At 41.3% G+C, this 20,596-nt stretch overlaps 1 protein-coding gene, 1 long non-coding RNA gene and 1 pseudogene across 2 annotated transcripts; all 3 read left to right on the top strand.

The window, feature by feature from the left end:
* The first annotated feature begins 1,841 nt into the window (after window positions 1-1,841).
* LOC116361860 (uncharacterized) lies at window positions 1,842-2,471 on the top strand. Its single transcript, XR_004207660.1, has 3 exons — window positions 1,842-1,960; window positions 2,000-2,314; window positions 2,413-2,471. It is a non-coding gene; the product is annotated as an uncharacterized LOC116361860 (long non-coding RNA).
* Window positions 2,472-2,551: 80 nt separating this feature from the next.
* Window positions 2,552-13,010, top strand: LOC109868686 (uncharacterized). The gene is made up of 19 exons (XM_031816178.1): window positions 2,552-2,632; window positions 2,732-2,856; window positions 3,499-3,642; window positions 3,953-4,051; window positions 4,159-4,320; window positions 4,432-4,531; window positions 4,698-4,918; window positions 5,521-5,677; window positions 5,853-6,076; window positions 6,292-6,412; window positions 6,731-6,927; window positions 7,042-7,156; window positions 7,367-7,536; window positions 7,632-7,729; window positions 7,892-8,022; window positions 8,353-8,542; window positions 12,476-12,617; window positions 12,717-12,813; window positions 12,889-13,010. The coding sequence occupies exons 2-19, from the start codon at window positions 2,803-2,805 to the stop codon at window positions 12,960-12,962; spliced, it is 2,496 nt and encodes an 831-aa protein (XP_031672038.1). The 5' UTR covers window positions 2,552-2,632; window positions 2,732-2,802; the 3' UTR covers window positions 12,963-13,010.
* Window positions 13,011-19,809: 6,799 nt separating this feature from the next.
* On the top strand, window positions 19,810-19,918 carry LOC116361863 (uncharacterized; annotated as a pseudogene).
* The last annotated feature ends 678 nt before the right edge of the window (window positions 19,919-20,596 follow it).

Below are 20,596 nucleotides of genomic sequence, written 5' to 3' on the forward strand. Positions count from 1 at the left end.
AGAGGTATACAGGTATACTATGATATATTTATACAGGTATACTATGACCAATAAGCATACTAAATACTCAATTCATGTCACAAACAGTACAGTTAGTACGAGTATTCGAACACAGCTAAGGCCAAATGAGGAAGTGCAGTCACCTTTTAATCCTGAATGACAATTGTCTTGCCTCATAGAGATAGATAAATCTTCTTAGGGCTGATCGATATGACAACAGCCAGTGAAAGTGCAGGGCGCCAAATTCAAAAGAACAGAAATCTCATAATTAAAATTCCTCAGACATACAAGTATTTCACACCATTTTAAAAATACACTTCTTGTTAATGCCACCACAGTGCCCGATTTCAAATAGGCTTTACGGCGAAAGCACCACAAACGATTATGTTTGGTCAGAGACAAGTCACAGAAAAACACACTCATTTTTCCAGCCAAGAGAGGAGTCACAAAAATCAGAAATAGAGATAAAATTAATCACTAACCTTTGATGATCTTCATCAGATGACACATAGGACTTCATGTTACACAATACATGTATGTTTTGTTCGATAAAGTTCATATTTATATCAAAAGAATCTCAGTATACTTTGGAGCGTTATGTTCAGTAGTTCCAAAAACATCCGGTGATTTTGCAGAGAGCCACATCAGTTTACAGAAATACTCATAATAAATGTAGATGAAAATAAAATTGTTACGCACAGAATTAAAGATATATTTCTGCTTAATGCAACCGCTGTGTCAGATTTCAAAAAACCTTTACGGACAAAGCAAACCATGCAATAATCTGACTACGGCGCTCAGAGACCAAACAGGCCAAAAAGAGGTCAACAGAAGTCAGAAATAACATTATAAATATTCACTTACCTTAGATGATCTTCATCTTCATCAATCCCAGGAATCCCAGTTCCACAATAAATGTTTGTTTTGTTCGATCATTTATGTCCAAATAGCTACTTTTGTTAGCGAGTTTTGTAAACAAATCCAATCTCACGAAGCGTGTTCATTAGGAGCAGACGAAATGTCAAAAAGTTATGTTACAGTCCGTAGAAACATGTCAAACGATGTATAGAATCAATCTTTAGGATGTTGTTAAAATACATCTTCAATAATGTTCCAACCGGATAATTCCTTTGTCTGTAGAATTGCGATGGAACAGAGCTCGCTCTCATGTGAACGAGCGTCACGAGCTCAAGGCATTCTGCCAGACCTCTGACTCATTCCCCTCTCATTCGCCCTCACCTCACAGTAGAAGCATCAAACAAGGTTCTAAAGACTGTTGACATCTAGTGGAAGCCTGTTGACATCTAGGAAGTGCAACATGACCAATATCCCACTGTGTCTTCAATAGGGAATGAGTTGAAAAACGACCAACCTCAGATTTCCCACTTCCTGGTTGGATTTTTTTCTCAGGTTTTTGCCTGCCATATGTGTTCTGTTATACTCACAGACATCATTCAAACGGTTTTAGAACCTTCAGAGGGTTTTCTATCCAAATATACTAATAATATGCATATCTTAGCTTCTGGGACTGAGTAGCAGGCAGTTTACTCTGGGCACCTCTGGACAAGAAGATAATAAGAAGCCATAAGAAGATAAAAGACTAATCTATGTATCTGTGCCAATATAGTGTCTGTGACAGCATGGGCAGTGCCATTGAGGCTATCTTCACATTAAAGTAGTAACATTTCTTCTTCACAATTGTCTGAGCCCTTCTGATGACCCGATTGGACATGACTTCAACAGGGTCACCAGTAGGGCTCAGCCAAATGAAGTTGGTAGTCCCACCCAGTTGACTACATTCAAATTGTGAAAGTGCATGCAAATGCAGCATTTTGGCCATTAGAGGCCAATATCTTTCTCTCTGTCTGGGCTACAATTGTAGACGGTTGGGTAATTATGCTTTTCACCTGTGAAAGGCTGTTGTGCTGCTAATGAGGGAGTTCTATTAACCTGAGCCGAGGTGCACCGGTCCATGGCCCCTGACATGAATGGATAAAAGCGGTGAGGGCGGAGCACCCTTCTAAAATTGAACAGTAGCCTTACATTTAGGTTTTTGTCCTAACACTACACAGCTGATTCAGATTAACAAAGCTGGATGATTATTTGAATCAGCTTTGTAGGGCTAGGGGAATAAAAAGAAAATGTGCAGCCCTTTGGGGTTCAGGTGACTGAGTGTGGGAAGCCTTTGTCATAGGGTAAAAGTTGCATACCCCTGGGCTGTAGGCTGCACACTTTGGGTCAAATATCAGGTTCTGTAGCTGGGTATTTTATCAGAACAAATCTGTTCTACAATGATTATTTTCCTTAGCTCAGGGTAAGTAGTAGCAGGCCTAGGAGAGTCTTATGTGACGCAAACATTTGAGTTGTGTTCTTCCTCCTTTTAATCATAATAATTTGTCAAATGCCTTACAGGTTGTTTTGCCTATTGATGGCAGCTGTGGGCATACAAGCACAACAGACACCTCTATAAGTATGCATTTGGCACCTTGCAAATTTAAGCACTAAGTGTTTGACAAGATTTTTTTTTTTAAACTAACCTTTCCTATTCCAGATGACCTCAACGCTGAATGCCTTGGTAACGTTATTCGTTTGAGTGTCGCTCCTCTTTTTGAAGAGGTTGACGCTGTCTTCAGTGAGTTTGCCTCTTATGATTCTCTTTCTCTCCTTTCATAATTCATGGCTTGATATTGCTTGTCATCTATTGTGTTCACACCATCTCCATCCCTTCCAGATGACACACAGATCATAAACCTGACGCCTGGCCTTGCTACTCAGTGTGGATTCAGCTTTAAATTTGACCCCATGGGGAATGCCATGTTTTTTGCTTCTCTTCAAAACTGCTTTTCCCAAAACATGGTAACCCTAAGAACTGTAGTGTTTGCTTGTACTTCAAATGGACAGTTTGCCTTTCAGTGTCACTGCATTTGCAACTCATAATGTAGCAATTTTATTTACCTTTGACGTGGAGTCATGCTGAGACCAGGCTCTTTTACAGATGAGCCCTGTCTACACAAAGATACAAGTCAATATTTGCATCACTAGATGGAAAAATGAAATAACTGAACCCATTCTTCAGTAAAAAGGTCCTCCAATAAGCCTGAGTTGCCGTAGAGCTGCTAATACATACAATTTAGCGCATGGAGGGTATTAGAAGTCCGGTTCCAGGAACATTGAAGCAGTTTTCCTTAACTCTGTGGATCTCAAAAGGATCTCCATTGTTAGCCACCCCTTGGTCTGGTATCTCTTACCTTTAAGTTAACGATGACGTAAGGTACAGCAGAAGTTTATGGAGGGCTTTCAGAGGGCCAGCCAACTTTCTGATACAGACTGCAGTGATGTGAACTATTGAGCTCTACTCCTGTAGTGTGGCTTCAATACAGTGGCAGCTGCATTCATATAGCCAATTTTGCCACAGTCTATAACTTGCATGAATGTCACCTGAATTTAGTTTTTTTGCTATATAATTAAGTGCTTTTTTCCCTTCCCCCTTCATTTTAGGATGATAAGATGTTCAGCTTGGTCATGCAGTTCAGGCTGCCAGGAAACCACATGACTGAAGACCCTGTTTATAGAGTGGGCAAAACCTGTAGCTACACCCCCTGGACCTCCCGAGAGATTCTGTGCGACCGCAACTACATGGAGGCAAGTGAGCAGAGCATGCCCCAATGGACATGTTTACAGTCCCGCTTGTCGTACTGCCTGTATAAATGATCTGTCTAGAGCTACAACTGTCCAGTGTTTCATTTCTTCTGCGACACAACGTAGAGGTCTTGACTCTCTCAATTCCACTCGCGTCTTCAAAATGCACATAGGAGAACTTTAGAGGTGAGGAATTTTGGCCTATTCTCAATGCATTTAAGGAGGCGAGTGGACAGATTTCTGAACTGGCCCTTGATTTCCTCTTGTATGGGAGGGAGAAAATGCATAGGGAATAATGGCCTTTCTTCTCTAGGTGTCTGTCAGAAGGACTCTTCCAGACATCCAAACCATCCCCAAACAGCCCACTGGGGGCCCGAAAGCAAGGAGCGGCAACTTCCGGAGGGGAGCTGAGGTTTATATATTTCAGTTTCTGTAATTTCACTACAAAATGACAGGATGGTGCTAAACAATGTGCGTTTGACAATTTTGTTTAATTCATGTTTCCATTTCCTGAGACAGGCTGTTGCTTCAGGATACAAAATGACAGCAGTCGTCTTTAGTCCTAGCAAGAATGTCATGAATGTGGATGAGGTCCAAAGGAAGGGCTATGCAATAGCCAACACTCTCACACGGCTGGTGTTAAGAAGCCCTCATAATGCAGAGGAGACATACCTCCAGAATGTAAGCTGACCTCCATGAACTGGGTCATGTTCAGTAGAGCAAACATTTGGAAACGGTGGCCCTACCTGAACTCTGCAACATATTGTTAATACGGTGTGTCCTACTGAACAGGTAGCTGGGGTTCCGATGCGGGTGCTCTCAACCTCAACCTTCTTTGAGCAGAAGTGGCTGGTTACTCGAGTAGATGCCACGGCTGTTTGTCCAACACCAGGTTGAGTGTGAAATAATTTAAGATCCTATAAGCCCAGTTCTTAATTGGCTCCAGACAAGACATTCATGTAGTGTTCAGTTGGGAAAATGTTTTCCAAATAATGGCACAGTTTTCAGTTGCAAAATGTTCTGTTTTGATGTGCACTTGGCTTCTTGTGTCACTGCAGAGGCAGTGGCCTTTACTCCAGAAGTGATCACCTGGTACATGCCCAAGCACATAGACCCACTTTTCTCCTCTGATGCCTTCACCATGTTGGAGGTGTACATGGGAATTGACGCTAAGAGGCTGGACACTGAGGAAATGGCTGCCAGAAACTACTCGGTTTTAGTCACAGAGGCTCATATTATTGTTGAAATTCCGGTGGGGGCGGTTGGCGGCTACTTCAAGGTCAGCATTGGATGAGTAAAATGTTCCTGTCTTATTTGTAGAGCCCTTTATACTATAGCAGTTGTCAGTGCTTTGCAGTAACCCTTTGCCATCTCTCATGGGTAAACTCCTAGAAACGTTTCTTATTGAGCAATTGTTTGCTTAACCAGGCTAATATACAATGGTTTGCAAAATTGTGAGAATTTTGCATAAAATTACACTTAAACATACTCTACCTCTTGTCTTTGCAGTTTGTCCTTTAGCCGCTTGAAATTTCAGACCAAATATCCACACTGAAGTATTGTTTACCTGACTTTTTAGGGAGGCGGTAGCTTTGCCACTGTCAACTGAATGCAAGCAACACTCGGCTGCTGTTTACATATTGCGCAAGTGTTTACTTTGCGTGTCAGTTGCTTTGAAAATGCAAGTTGACAACCATACACCTACCAGCTGTCTAAAGTCTGGTAACCAATACTTTCCTTTGGATATTGTGTCTTAAATTACAAGCGGCAAAAAGTGGTAGAATAATTGTATTTAACATTCTGGCTTATAAGGAACATTTACCTGTTTTTGCACTCAAATTGTGTATTACAGCCTGACTGCATCACTCGTCTCCCTTACAGAGCCATATTCAGGATGACCAGTACTTTGTCACTTACACCATTGAGCCCATGCTTGAGTTGCTGTGGATCGAGGAGGTCGCACACGAGAACACCAGCTATAAAGTCCTCTTCCCTATCACAACACCTCCGATGGCCAGGCCTCCACAAGTTCGCAACTGTGAGTCTGGTTTAGTTAATAGTGCCTATGGTAATTTGGGATGCCTGGGTTGTTCATTAGGCACAAAACAGAAAATGTACTGAAACGGGGAGGCAATACCTGGACTTACCCAATAACAAATTGTACCCCATTGTACCGCATTTCAAAATGTTTTCCTTTGTTTGCCAATGAACAGACACGCCCTTGGACACAGTTCCTGAGCAGGCAGTGTTTGTGCTTGAGTTGGGGACCTTCAACCTTGATGTGGAGCTGCTGAACATCACCTTTCCCACCATGGTGCTAACTGTTGCAGAGTGCAACGCCAGGGGCTTCAATGTTCAAGAGCAGAGATCCCCGGACAACACCTTGAAGACCTTCAGGATGGAGGTGCCCTTCTCAGACCCGGTGGTCTTTAAGGAGGTGTGTTTCTGTTAAATGCAAAGCCACACGCAGTGATTTGTTCATGCCCTAATAAGTGGGCCACCAACAAAATAGAAATAATGGCACAAATGTACTTTGTATCCCTCATTTACTCAAGTGTTGTTTTAATAGTCCCCATATGTACTTGTCACTTGATGTTGAATAGAGTTCTGTTGCAACAATAATGCTGACCAATGCTGTTAACTTCACTACAGAGAAGGGCGGAACAAGGTGTCACAACCTTCACTCTTCAGCTGATCTACGGCCTGGTCATCTTTCCAGAGTACGCTCCTTTCTCTCACTCTGCCGTTGTGGACGCTGTACTGCTGGACATTGGTATGCCTCTGGACTACGCCAAACTACTGTTGAATGGTTTCCTCTCGTTAATGATTGCCCTGAAAGGAAATTGGCAGTGAAAGACCAACTAGCCATACTGTAGGGTTTTCCTATGCGGTCTTTCTACAAAGAATGTTAAGCTTTAGAGTATTTGGACCCAGTTTCCCTGTTCCTGATTTGCCAGGATCGTGTTTATTCAGTCCCACCGTAGCAAAACATTTTGCAATCTAAACAAGGGTTTCTTCTTGGACAAGTTCAAGTAGTACCTTCCTGTTTTTTGTGCTTAATTAATGAACACAACCCTGTTTGTCCTTGTAGTGCCACCCTCAGTCACTGGCTACTGTGATCAGGAGAACTTCCACATCACTGTGGACTACAGGAACCAAGAGCCCTTTTTTGTGGTCTTGGTTGGCAAGCGGCTGCTTAACCATGAGTTTGCTCAACAGTATTTAACAGAGGGCGACACAGACTTCACCATCACGTTGCCCTTCTCTTCGCCGGACGCAGTGTTTGAGGTACGACGCTCTCCCAAAACATGTTAACCTAAATTGCTGCAGCTAGCTTTGCTTTCCTTACCCTGTATACATGCATACAATATTGGACTAATGAACTCTCCCATTGGTTCCCAGTCGGTTCACTCGTCGGCTGTCCGGAGCAGACTGGATGTGGCTCTGTTGAATCCTTACAACAACATGACCATCAAATACTTTTCCCTGGCTTGCAGCTTCCTCAAAACGCTGACTGGTTGGTTCTCAAACAATTACTTACGATAAATTGTCGTTTAACATGGTTACCAAACCTGGGTTCCTTGCAAATACCGTGAGTCTAAATGGTAGTGCCAGATGGGCATGGTTTGCATTTTTGGTGCTATTCCATTGGTTCAAGCTCAATAAGTGTAACAAATACAGAACCCAGGTCTGATGGCTACCTGTCTTTTGCTCCCCCACCTCCAAGAGTGTTTCTCTAATGGAACGATGACTGCGCTGGCAGTGAAGGTGGAGTCTGCTCCCGGTCTGAACCCCGGTCAGCTGACCCTGAGCGACCCCGCCTGTGGTCCCACCTACAGTGACGATCGCTTCGCCTACTTCCACTTCACTGTGAACTCCTGTGGCACCACCAGGAAGGTAAAATGACTATTACCATGAGGTGATGGGTACTGTGTATTTACGGACTGTTTGCTTCTTCAGGCTGTAATAAGCAATTCCCCTCTACTACATAGTTTATCAACAATGTCATGCTGTATGAGAACGAAATCTCCTTGCCAGATGAACTTGAGGTGAAGCTGAATGCCACGACGTCTTCAGAGGAGGAATATCAGTAAGTGGATTACGCATCACAATTGTAGCTATTAGCTTTCATAAGGTTTATTTTTCTTCAATTGCTCAATACTTTGTATACAGGGAAAATGTGCCTCTACTACCAGTGTCCACTCCACTGCTTGACGTTTCCCCTATTGAAGTTGCTTACATCCCTCTTTAGGTTAAAGGTTTCCTGCTCCTATGTGGCCAACATCACTCGCACATTGGCCTTCCTGACCAGGCCGCGTGACAACGAGCCTTTTGCCGAGACTGGGACGGGTCGACTAATGGTCAGAATGAGACTCGCTCAGGGTAAGCGTGCACAAATTCAGAATTTCAACTTGACCCCTAGCCTCTAAAAGAATCTTGGATGGTCTCCTTTACAAAACCATTCCCAAAAATGTAAGCCTTGTGATATATTACTCTTGCGTTCTGAGATCTACAGGTGTGGCTATGTAGTAACGGTGAGGAGCTGATTTGGGAATTTGTTAGAAGCCTCTAGTGGGGGGTGGATAGTGTTGGCTATAAATGGCTTGTGTTCATTGGGGCACAACAGGATATGATAAACGAGCATTTCTTAATGGACAAGTTCCGATGGTGCCCACTGACCACGACCCCCGGTTGTCTTGTTCTGTGTTCCAGACGCCTCGTATAACACATTCCACCAGGAGGAGGACTATCCAGTGGTGAGGTACCTGAGACAGCCTCTGCACTTTGAGGTGGAGCTGACCACGTCCTCTGATCCCAAGGTAGCGCTGGTGCTTGACCACTGCTGGGCCACCCTCAACGAGGACCGCGACTCCCGACCCCGGTGGAATCTCATCATTAATGGGTAACATGTTGTTTTTGGGCCTAAACAAGTGTTATTCCACAGGTGTGGTTCCTGAGTAATTAGCAACCTATCATGCTTGGCAGGCCATTTACTTTGGCTACCGTGGCTATGCCCCCATCCATAGGTCGAGTGGTCACAATGCTTAAAAACGATGTGAGCCATGTGCGGTCTGTCACCAGATCTCCACCCAATTTCACACTTATGGGAGATTCTGGCGCGTATGATCACATGCTTGTTATCACTGAGTGGTCCCTGCAGCGTATCATTGGAACGTATGCTGCATCAAACGACTCTAAACCGCGTTGTCTGAAAAGCATCTAAACAATGTTTTGTGTTGAGAAATAAAGGTCTTCACAACTTTATTCCAGCTTTGCTTGTAAAATATATCAATGTTAACGTTATCATCTAGTCTAAATAACAGGTTGACTTGTTTTACAGTATGATGCGGTACAAGGGAGCCATGTAAATCTAGTATAGAAAGTATGGCAGCCATGTTTGTCAAGCAAGAACTCCTAGAATGCTGTTCACTGCGCCCGTTGCCTGAGATCTTAACTTCGTTTGGCCACTTCAGCATGTGATAATGTTTGTACTTGTTACGGCGTACACATGACAAGTAGTTTACAGGTAACTATACAAATACAACCGTAGCACGAAAGCTAAGATATAGCACAATCCATTATTGGGGGCTAAGTCCTTGGGGGAAGGTATTGTGAAGAGGATGATGCAGGAAATATTACTAAGATCTGGGAATTTATCAACAATAAATGGTGAGGCAGACAGTTTTTCTAAGCTATATACCCCTGGAAAGGGGGGGTCTGATCTGGCAACCCTGAGGTACCATAGTTTACACTCTGATGCCGTGTTCAAATCAACTGACGACTTCAGTGCATTCAAGACAATGAGGTTACTCCAGTTGAGATCACCATAAGTCTGACAGACGCTTACGTGATAACCCGACTGCATTGTATGGTGTTAGCTTATATTCAGTACCACCTTCAAGTGTTTTACACACGTGTCCATTACAATCTAGGCAAGAATCAGAAAGCATGAATAAAACGCTAAGCACATTATACTTACGGTACGATGCAGTAGAAACGACAACACGTGACACAGAAAATAAGGCACTTTGATAGGAATACACGCATGTCCACAGTTATTTGTGAGGAAGGCAATAAATGTGCAAGGACTGTATACTTGATCTGGGGAAGTGCTTGGGCTTTCTTTTGAAGGAAAGTTTGTCCGGCTCATTAAATTCTCAAATCTAAATGGTCTGCAACCGTGAAATGGGCTACTTTTGTGAATGAATGAGGCAAAATTAGAAGTTGAAACGGCTTCTAGAAAATTAGCAGGTAGTGTGCCTTGGTCTGAGGTCAGCGCGGGTTAAATGTCCACATGTTGGAACGGTGAGTGCATTCTGACATCACGCGCATGAAATCAACTCCCACTGGGGCGACTGTTGAAGATATTTGGAACTTGTGTGTGTGAAAAGGTTAATGTTGGCATTACCTACACCTTTTTACTCAATGTTATCCTTTTGGTTTGCTACAGTTCAGTGTTGTGCCAAGCTGATGGTCAGTCAAATGGAAATCAGAGCTGCTGGCAAGCTTGGCTTGCCTTTCCGATTGGTTACATACAACTGCTCTTAACACTGACTGAATAGTTGTTGGTTTTGGGTTGAATTCAGGCACAAGTGACCTCTTGTATTTAAAACAGTTATTGCACTAAACCTAAAGGATTGTTCAGATGCCTGTGCAGCATGGATGTTTGAAACTGAATAGGATCAGTTGACAGGATCCCCAGAAGTTGATGCCGCTTTCAATGGAATTTCCTGTCCTAGAGAATGCGCTAATTGGGAGTTGCTAAACATGAACAAATACCACGGTCAAGTGTAGCAGCATCTTGCTAACCTTATTTAGCTAGCTAATGTTCATATTTTTTATTTGGGTGAGCACTTTGCCACAGATGGACATGCTGGCCTAATTTTATCTCAAGAATTTAAATTGGGTTACTATAGAAAGATGACTTATTTTTCCTACATTGTAATGGGCTACAATGACTTATGATTATGCACGCTGCAAATGACCCTTTATTTTGTGGGTGCCTTTTCAGTATCTGGCTGCATGTTACACCAAGCAGTGTAGTGAAGCAACTTTATTGGTCAAAACCATTCATTTGGGGGATCGGGTTTGCTATGAAATCATGCAATTTGACCATTTTTATGAATTGGTATCAACCTAAGTTTGGCCATGTGGACACGGCGTAACTTCGCAGCTGTTTATTAAATCAGCAATGTCATAGCAGTTTAAAAAAAACAGGCTGAAATGTTTTGTATATCATAGGAAAAGACAACATTCACATGGCTGTGCACAAAATGGGTAGTTCAGATTTGTTACTTCAGCTGCAACTATATCGTTGTGCAAAATCCTTACCATCGTCTGTCAGCTCAAGTGATTTGTACTGGTGTGGGTGTTTCTCTGAATGTAACGTCTTCAGATTTCACAAATTCCTTTTTGCTAATATCTGGCAGTTAAACGGTAAAGGATAAACCTCCCAAAGATGCAAATTAAAAAAGTAGGCCTAAACTGTCAATGCGTAGGTTACTTTGTATAGTAGAGCTGCGCCCTTCACAGAAGTCCTCCGTGTGACTCCGATGCCGTGGGTGTAGAATTTATTTTGTGTGACCAATTTTTCTCCAACAGCGGAAGAATTGCTCTGGCGCATTGCATGAAGTTCTTGTTTAAAATGAAGTACTTGTGTTGATGATACCGACTGTCTCTTCGGCAACTTTGGTTAAACCACGATCAATATTCTGGTCAGACTACAGGCGACCTTTCTGGATCATTTAGAATTAAGAACCATTTAGAGGGACATCTCACCTCATGTCAATGGAATTGAATATACATGTTAGACCAAAATAAATATTGTTGACGGAAAGCCCAATTTCTTTTCTTTAAAATAAAAACGTAGGATTTGGGGTGCCGAGGAAGCGGTTTTAAAGTTACCGTCTCCCGACGTAAACTCTAGATGGTAGAAATCTATTAAATTGATAGTCAACTTATTAACTTTACATCGTATCCTCCTTGCAGCTGCAAAAACCCCAGCCTTATGATTCAGTACTATACAAGTTGGTTTAATTGAATTACTAGCTAACTAAATAACACAGGCTAAACACACAGGTGACACAATGACAGCTTGTTACAAGGTTTCTCTTCACACCCCCCACCGTTCCGTAAGGGACACTTATCATTGATACATTTTTGAACACACGAACCGGCACCAGCTTGGAGTAAAAGCATGAATGTATTTGTGGGATGCCGCCGTGGAAAGGTAGGTGGTTGGTCTTCTCTCTGATTGGCTACATGAGGTCACAATGTCGTTGGTTGTCCGTGGCTCCAATGACTAGTCTTGAACAGAACTACAGGATGGATTTTCCTTTCACACGTTCTGGAAGATAGGCTAATCAACCCTGTCGCTGATTCCTCAGTGGGTGATGAGTAGGATGGTTTGGATGTGGTAGCAGAATGGTCCCACTTAAGTTAATTTTCTAGGTTAGGAAAGTTCCAAACGTCTAGCTTGCGCCTCACGGTTTTCTGGTCTAATGTTAATTTCTGTTACCATTCCTTTTATGCACTCAGAGATTAGCTATAGAAAATGAATGTCATATTGGTTTTTATTTTGTGATTTTTACTAAACGCGCTTACTCTACAGGTAGGACGTCTCTAGCCTTTACATTGTATATGAAATATGTTTTTTCAAGACAAAGGTGATTGTTGTTGGGTAAAGCCTGTTAGCAAAAACATTCCTTTAGTTCATACTGGAGGGGGAGAAAGAACCCACTTCTGCTGTAAATTGATCTGATCCTCACAGGACAGTCATGACACCATTTGCAGCGTTTTCTTGTTCATAACTTAGTCCCTCTCTCTACACTGGCAGCTGTGAGAACCCCGAGGATCCATACCGTGTGGTCTTCCACCCGGTAGAAGCTGACGCCAGGGTCCGCTTCCCCCCTCACGTCAAACGCTTTGAGGCCTATATGTTTTCCTTCGCCGGTGATGCGTTTGAGCCGAGTGGCCAGGTAACAAAGTTCACCCAACAATCTTTATTCTTTAATTTTGTGTGAGTGGCAATCATCCCTTTAAAAAAAAACTGACACCATCAAATCTTTGATTCCTAGGTCTTTGTCCATTGTGATGTGGTCATCTGTGATGCCAGTAGTCCCACTGGCGGCCCCTGTAGTGGACAATGTGTGAATCAGGACAACCTGAAAAGAGGTAGGTCTTGTTTTATGCTTTTCAGACCCTGGCAGACCATAACTGAACTAATAGGTTCTCTCTCTCTCTCAACAGGTCAACGACATGTCAAAGACCTCTTTGAGGAGCGTCATGTATATGTTTCTTCTGGATACATTCTTTGGGTGTAATGTATTCTAACATGTCAAATAAAGTGTTCTATATAAAACAATCCTAACCGTTGGAGCTACCTTAACACCATGTCGTAGGCTTGTCATCTGACATGTATCAATCAACCCTTTTGTAAGCATGGAACTCTGAACCATCCACCGGAGGGAGATAAGTGTTGCACACCAATTTCCCGTCTAGGACAAACAATGGGTGATGAAACAAAAGCTTTCCATTGTCCAGTAGGATGAACTGACTCAATGTTATAGCAGATGGTGGTTTGCCAAAGTGAAACCAGCAGGGCTGTGGTTGGATGCAGTGTTGGTAATTTTCAACTGAAATTACAACTTTCCTTGATACCTCACTAGCTTGGTTTCCATCCAAATATGGACATTTCTTCTTCAATGATATGCATGTCAATCTCATGGCTCAAATGGGAAGAGCATGACTTCATCGCTACTTGTTTGTGTAAGAAGTGTTGACAAGCTGAATGTACCGAGCTGTCTGTTTTAAACTCGCGCACAGCTCAGACACCCATGCATTCCCCAAGTCCGAACTACGAAGGTAGAGCCACGAATACGTTGCAATCTATTCCGCATCAGGATAAGATTTCAACACACACCGTACGGAACAGCGGGGACTGAAGACACTCCTTAAAGTTGCGAGCTTGCACCGCGGGACGGTTTCTTTGCTCCAGACCACAAGGGGGAGTTTGCGCAATCATTATGCATTTGGGTCCCAAGGCTTTGGGATGACCAAAGACTAATTTTGACACGAGCCACCCTTGCCTTGTGGCGCTCAACGAAGATTGCTGACAAAACAGATGGAAGTTGTCTTAACGAGTCAAGCAAATGTACAATTTGAGAGGAATGTGATAATGTAGAGACGTGGCTATATATATTTTTTTTGTCAGTTAAATTACAAAAATCTCTATTTAGCAAGGTCAGACGAGCTAGTGTTAGAATGAATTTGTCTTTCGGGGACTCCTGAGAACCAACAAACCAGGATGTTGTCTTGTGAAACAGTGGCTGTAAAGCATTGACTGCACAATTGTAAACTTGCCTTGTAATGCCGCTAAAGTAACATGGCTAGCTATTTACTTGCTTGAGTCGGATTAAAAATAACTTGCCGCTCTGGGTATGGACCCTAAAACGTAGTTCTGAACTAATATTCATATCAATCAATGACCCTGAAGTCAATGGCATTAATGAAGCCTAGAGTAGAATATACCTTTATTGTGCCAAGGATGCAAGACCTATATACACATGTATTTTAGTTAATACCACGTATGAGATTCCCATCTTGTAGCCTGTACATTGAATATATTCACCGATCATGTACTCTTCCTTGGCAAATAAAGGTGTGGTTCTGGTATGACACACTCAGTCATATCAAACGATGCGGTGTCTGTATGTATTACAATTATACACTTCAGTGTTTACTGCTCCTGGGATAATGATTACACATTGTAACTATACAATAGACTAAACATGATTGATTTGTAATTCATATATACAGGGAAAAAACGTATGCATATCTAACTCCATTAATCTGAGGACACAGGATAGTATTTCAACCAGTGGAGAATGTGAAACGCTTTATTGAAGTGCATTTTATTTATAATATTATACGAGTTCAATCTTGGGCGGGCAGGTGGGTAGAGCGTTGGACTAGTAACCAGAAGGTTGCAAGATCAAATCCCTGAGCCGAGAAGGTAAAAATCTGCCCCTGAACAAGGCAGTTCCTAGGCCGTCATTCTTATCTGACATGCCTAGTTAAAGGGTAACTACACCCCAAAATCAATGTCTTAATTGGTTTCCTGCTATGGTTTTAAACGTTGTCGTGGACATAGAAATATAACATGATTGGATGTTCTATTAAAAAGGTGTCCATTTTAGAGAGCGAAAACCTATAGATGCAGGGACAAACGGTCCCCCTTGCATTACCCATCCAAGTGGGTAATACTTGGATGGGAGACCGCCTGGGAATACCAGGTGCTGTAAGCTTTTTGTCACTGCCTTGTGGAATTTCAACTCTTATCTTCATTATCACGAAGATAATGGCGAGAGACGTGATGACAAACGAACTAATAGTCTCGTTTATGAACTTGACGGTTTATATTGGAGACGGCGCTATAATGGAAAAGCTGCGCAGCTGGGGTGTAGCCGCCGTCACGGATATCCGAAGGAGAGTTTGGCCGGGGACGGAGATCGTGGATGGAACGAGATACTGTAAGGTGAAGTTCACGGACACCGTGCAGTCTTTTGCCGTACTCCACAAAGTTCGAGACACAGGAGGGGGGTGAATACTTCAGGGTGATTCATGACAAGCAGGTCAGGGTGTGCGGTCTGTGTATTCAACCTGGGCATATTTTAAAAGACTGCCCTGACTTTAGGTGTTTTAAGTGCGGAAACCAGGGACACTATGCCAGAGAATGTGTCGGAGTAAGGGAGAGGGCAATGAGAGTCGGAAATGGATACAGAAAGCACAACGGACACGGGAAAGAGGTTGAGTTGGTTGGATGGGATGGATTTGGAGTTGGTTTCGGATACAGACGACACTGAAAAGGTAGAGAGAATAAGAGGAGGCCTGAGGAAGAGGAAAGCGGGGGACGTGAAAAAGGATGGAAAAGGGAAAAAACAAGTCAACATCTAAAGGATAATGAAGGCAATTTGTTTAATTGTATTTATATTAATGGTTAATTTTATGTCCCTAAATGTAAATGGTTTATGGACAAATTTCAAAATATAGTTCAAATGAAGAACGTGGATATCTTGTGTTTACAAGAGACGCATTGGGACAATGATTGTGTATTGAAAGTTAAAAAAATATGGAGGGATTTTATTTTTGTGAATAATGGTAGGGGGAACTCTAGTGGCATGGCTATTTTATTGAGGAAGGATGTGGTGGACAAACTGGTACATATATATGATGATAACAATGGGAGGATTTTAGTTTTTAAATTGAGTGTATGGATAGGATTTTTAGAATTCTAAATGTTTATGCTCCAAATAACGAAATAGAGCGCAAGGTTTTATTTATTGAAGTGGGACGATGGTGTGTGGGAAATTGCATTGTGGTGGGGGATTTTAATGTGAAAATGGACAGATTAGATATGACAAGGGGAGCTATCTTTAGAAGTGATGCATCTAGGGGGGTTTTAAAAAAGGTGATGTTTGAGAAAAAATTGACATATGGAGAGATGAAAATCCCGATAAACGGGAAGGCAGGTGGTTTTAGGGGAATTAAAACAAACTAGAATAGATTTGGTTTTAGTTAAAAAAGGCGTAAGAGATTTTATGAAAGATTAAGTATGTTTTTACAACTTTCAGTGACCATGCATATTTAATTTTCTCGGTGGGTTTAGAAAAGGAAGGAACAGGGGGTGGTACGTGGTGTATGAATGATAGTTATTTGGGGGATGAGGATTATTGTAAACAACTTACATCTTTGATAGCATGTGAAATGGAGGATAAGCAGAAAGATAATGATAAGTGTTTATGGTGGGACAAGGTTAAGGAAAAAATCAAAGGTTTTAAAAAAGGTATAAGATATGCAAGGAAAAAGAGGGGTCAGATGAAAGAGTTGAGAGCTAAATTGGATGAAGAAATGGGGAAGTATGATAGTGAACCTAATTATAATATAGAAACGTTTTTAGAGTTGAAAGCTAAATTGAGTAAATATGACATAGATAAGTGTAAGGGGGCTATTATATTTTTTTGGGGGGGAGAAATGCACTTTTTTCTTGGATTAGAGAAGAGTACTCAAAGGAGAACATATCTTAGACAGATTGAAAATGTAAAGGATGAAGTAGTAGATGATTATGTAGAGATTTTAAAGACGGTGCAGAATTTTTATAGGGACTTATTTAAGAAAGGGGAGATGGAGGAGGGGTGTGTACAGGAGATTTTAGATAGTGTGGAGGTGAAAATTAATGTAGAGGATAAGTTGATGTGTGATGGGACGATTACAGTAAATGAAGTTATAGATGCGATTAAGGATTTACAGGTGAATAAGAGCCCTGGTGTTGATGGGATCATTGCAGAGTTTTATAAAATGTATGAAAGTCTTTTAGCTCCTATTTTATTGGAGGTTTACCACTATATGGAGGAGAATGACTGTGTTTCAGAATCGATGGTGACAGGGATGATAACTATATAAAAATGGAAAAGGGAGTAAGGTAAAATTGGAAAATTATAGGCCTATTAGTTTATTGAATGTGGATTACAAGATTTTAGCCAAAATGTTAGCGAATATGATGAAGAGTGTTTTACATTATATTATTGCACCAACACAGAATTATAGTGTTCCTGGGAGGGATATAGCTGACACAATTAATACAATTAGAGACGTGATACACAAAATGAATGGGGATAAGAGAAATGTACCTTTGTTTTACAAGGAAGTTTTTGAGGCTTGGGGGCAGTTTTTACCACACATTTCTTATGATTGTAACATTTTGGAAAATATTTTAAATCAGCCAATTTTTTTTAATCCTAAGATCAAGTATAATAATACAATGTTGTTTGTAAATATTTTCTGAGGGCTGGGATGAGACATTTGTGATATTTTATATGAAGTCATTCCAGGGTTTCTTCCTGTACAGGCTATTTATGACAATATTGTTGAGGTGGAGGATGAAATAAGCAAAACTACTGTAGGAAATATGTATAAGAAAATTGTGGGGTGTATTCCTGAGTGGGTGTTTTTAATAAATACAGAGGTGGTTAAGAGAGCTGGAGGTTTACCGGCTTTATTTTATGAAAGTAATGGAGTGAAACATTATTTGTCAGGTTTGAAAGTTAAAACAGTATATAGTAAATGTATCTTGCAGGAGATAAAAGTTCCTGCCTCGGAGAAAGTGTGGGCGAAGGTTTTTGTGGATTTGGATGTGAAATCAATATGGAAGAATGTTAATGTAAAATGTAATTCAATAGAATGTGAAGATAATGATTATAAAGTAAAACATAATAGGGTTTTTACTAATGTGGTTTTACATCAAATCAATAGAGATATTAATAGGGAATGTGACATTTGTCGTATAGGGGTGGAAGATTTTATGCACTTTTTCATTGACTGTAGTAGATTAAGAGGGTTTCATGCGTTTTTAAAAGGGTTGTTAGTGAAACATTGGGGGGAGGAGATTTTTAATGGAATAGAATGGAGGATATTTTTTCTGTTTGGTATTAATGGGAAAAGTAAAGTTTTGAATTTTAACTTGGTGAATTATGTTTTAAGTCATGCTAGATATGCTGTAAGATTAAGAAGGAACTTGTGTCATTATGAAGGGAAATGTGTGAGTGTGGAGGTATTTTTTAAGAGTATTTTGGAGAAAAATATAGAGATAATACATACATATGGTGGAGGCAACTTTGAAAAACAGTTTGTGTGGGGGAGTACATTTATTGGAATGTTACCAAATGGAAAACTTGTCTTTAATTACTAATTTGGATTTAGTGAGGGATTTAAATGTCAATTGATTGTATTTTCTTTCTGATTTTGTAAAATGGTGAATTGTTCATTGATTGAAACGCTGTAAAATTGTCTGTTTTTCATAATTATTTTTTATTTTTTATTTAAAAAATACGCCCGATCTGGTCCGATCTCGGAAGCTAAGCAGGGTCGGGCCTGGTTAGTACTTGGATGGGAGACCGCCTGGGAATACCAGGTGCTGTAAGCATTTTGCTCCAGCAGAGGGTTCTCTTGTGTCATGCGTGGAGCAACTCCCGTTTATTTATCACCCTAATAATGTTGTGTCTTTTTATTGGACTAAATGCAGTTTGTTAGTGCTTCCCTGCCCTGATCAAATCAAATAATGGACAATGCGTTTACCTCAAAAAATCTAGGCAGTGCATTCAGCATTTGTTTTTAGGCTAGGAGACTGTCAATGTCTGTAGTCCATTAGGGCCCTGTAAAATCCCCTTCAATGTTTTGACTGATTGCCCCCCCCCCCATTTATTTTTATAATAATTCCCCCTATTCCCCGTTGACCGTTTGTCCCTGCTTCTGCAGGTTTTCGCTCTCAAAAGTACACCTTTTTAATAGAAATATAACATGATTAGATGTTCTATGTCCACGGCAACATTTAAAACCCTAGCAGGAAACCACTTTTGAGGTCTGGAAAAAAAGGAAGACATATCGATTTTGGGGTGTAGTTACCCTTTTTTAGGCAAGGGTGCGCCAGGAAGAGACCTTTGTTTGGTTAAACGGTGTTACTGTAGCGCTCATGTGATTGCGGAGTTTGCAAAACAAATGGCCACTGTATTGATGCAAATAATCATGATATAATTCTGCCAGGCTGGCATAAGCTACTTTGCAGTTAACATTTGATTGAGAAGGTTTTTGTGGGAAGCCTTTCCTTCTCTACCGCAAGAAGGTTATCATTAGCCTCATCGCTAACGGCTACACAAAGTGTAGACATGTGCGCGCTCCGCACGCATGCGCACGGAAACTGGGCAGTCCTATTCAGTTTCTGAAAGTTGCGTGGAAATACAAATCACTGATGCATTTTGTTCATGTCTTATGATTCACTTGGGCAAATGAATGGATTTTCTAACAAGTTGAAGGGATTGAGTTGATTTCCGCCTTAGTTCAAGGCATTTTTGAATATGGTTGAATTTCGGTTTAATGTCTGTATTTCGTGATTCCGTGTGGGCGCGCTCTATTTTATAGGGCCCTAGTCCATGAAGTTGTCATAAGTATGAACCTAGGATATTCCCTCTTTTTCCCCCCCACAAGAGTGAAATATATGGTCTGGAAATGCAAGCAAGGTTTGAGCTTTTCAGTGTGTGTCACAAGGTGGACATTTCTCTGTCCCCTAAGAGTAAGCGACACGTTGACTTTATATAGTGTACCAAGAGATTGCCTTTCGCTTACGGCCATACCAGCCTGAATACGTCCGATCTCGGAAGCTAAGCAGGGTCGGGCCTGGTTAGTACTTGGATGGGAGACCGCCTGGGAATACCAGGTGCTGTAAGCATTTTGCTCCAGCAGAGGGTTCTCTTGTGTCATGCGTGGAGCAACTCCCGTTTATTTATCACCCTAATAATGTTGTGTCTTTTTATTGGACTAAATGCAGTTTGTTAGTGCTTCCCTGCCCTGATCAAATCAAATAATGGACAATGCGTTTACCTCAAAAAATCTAGGCAGTGCATTCAGCATTTGTCTTTAGGCTAGGAGACTGTCAATGTCTGTAGTCCATTAGGGCCCTGTAAAATCCCCTTCAATGTTTTGACTGATTGCCCCCCCCCCCCCCCCCCCCCCCATTTATTTTTATAATAATTCCCCCTATTCCCCGTTGACCGTTTGTCCCTGCTTCTGCAGGTTTTCGCTCTCAAAGTACACCTTTTTAATAGAAATATAACATGCTCATAAACATCATATACATTTAGATTATAAAAGAGTTGTAAAAACTATGTATATGTTGTGCAAAGTATTTTGGATTCTCAGTCCACAGAATGGAACACCTATCAATTAACCATGAAAACGGGAGTTACCCCTGATATACACTATTGTGTTATATGTTGATAGGTCTAATAAACAAATATATTGTATACATTGATATTATTATTTTGTCAGAAATTCAAGCCGTTGATACAGTTGTGTACTCTATCGCCCGCCCTGCTGATCGTGCTCTATCTGAACTACATTATGCAAA

Source organism: Oncorhynchus kisutch, unplaced genomic scaffold (assembly GCF_002021735.2).
Source record: "Oncorhynchus kisutch isolate 150728-3 unplaced genomic scaffold, Okis_V2 scaffold756, whole genome shotgun sequence".
Classification (NCBI taxonomy): Eukaryota; Metazoa; Chordata; class Actinopteri; order Salmoniformes; family Salmonidae; genus Oncorhynchus; species Oncorhynchus kisutch.

Coding starts and splice junctions, on each gene's coding strand:
- LOC109868686 (XM_031816178.1), top strand. CDS start 2,803: ATGGGGAATGCCATGTTTTTTGCTTCTCTTCAAAACTGCTTTTCCCAA. Junction 7,157..7,366: donor CTTCCTCAAAACGCTGACTG/GTTGGTTCTCAA, acceptor CCCACCTCCAAG/AGTGTTTCTCTAATGGAACG. Junction 12,814..12,888: donor TCAGGACAACCTGAAAAGAG/GTAGGTCTTGTT, acceptor CTCTCTCAACAG/GTCAACGACATGTCAAAGAC.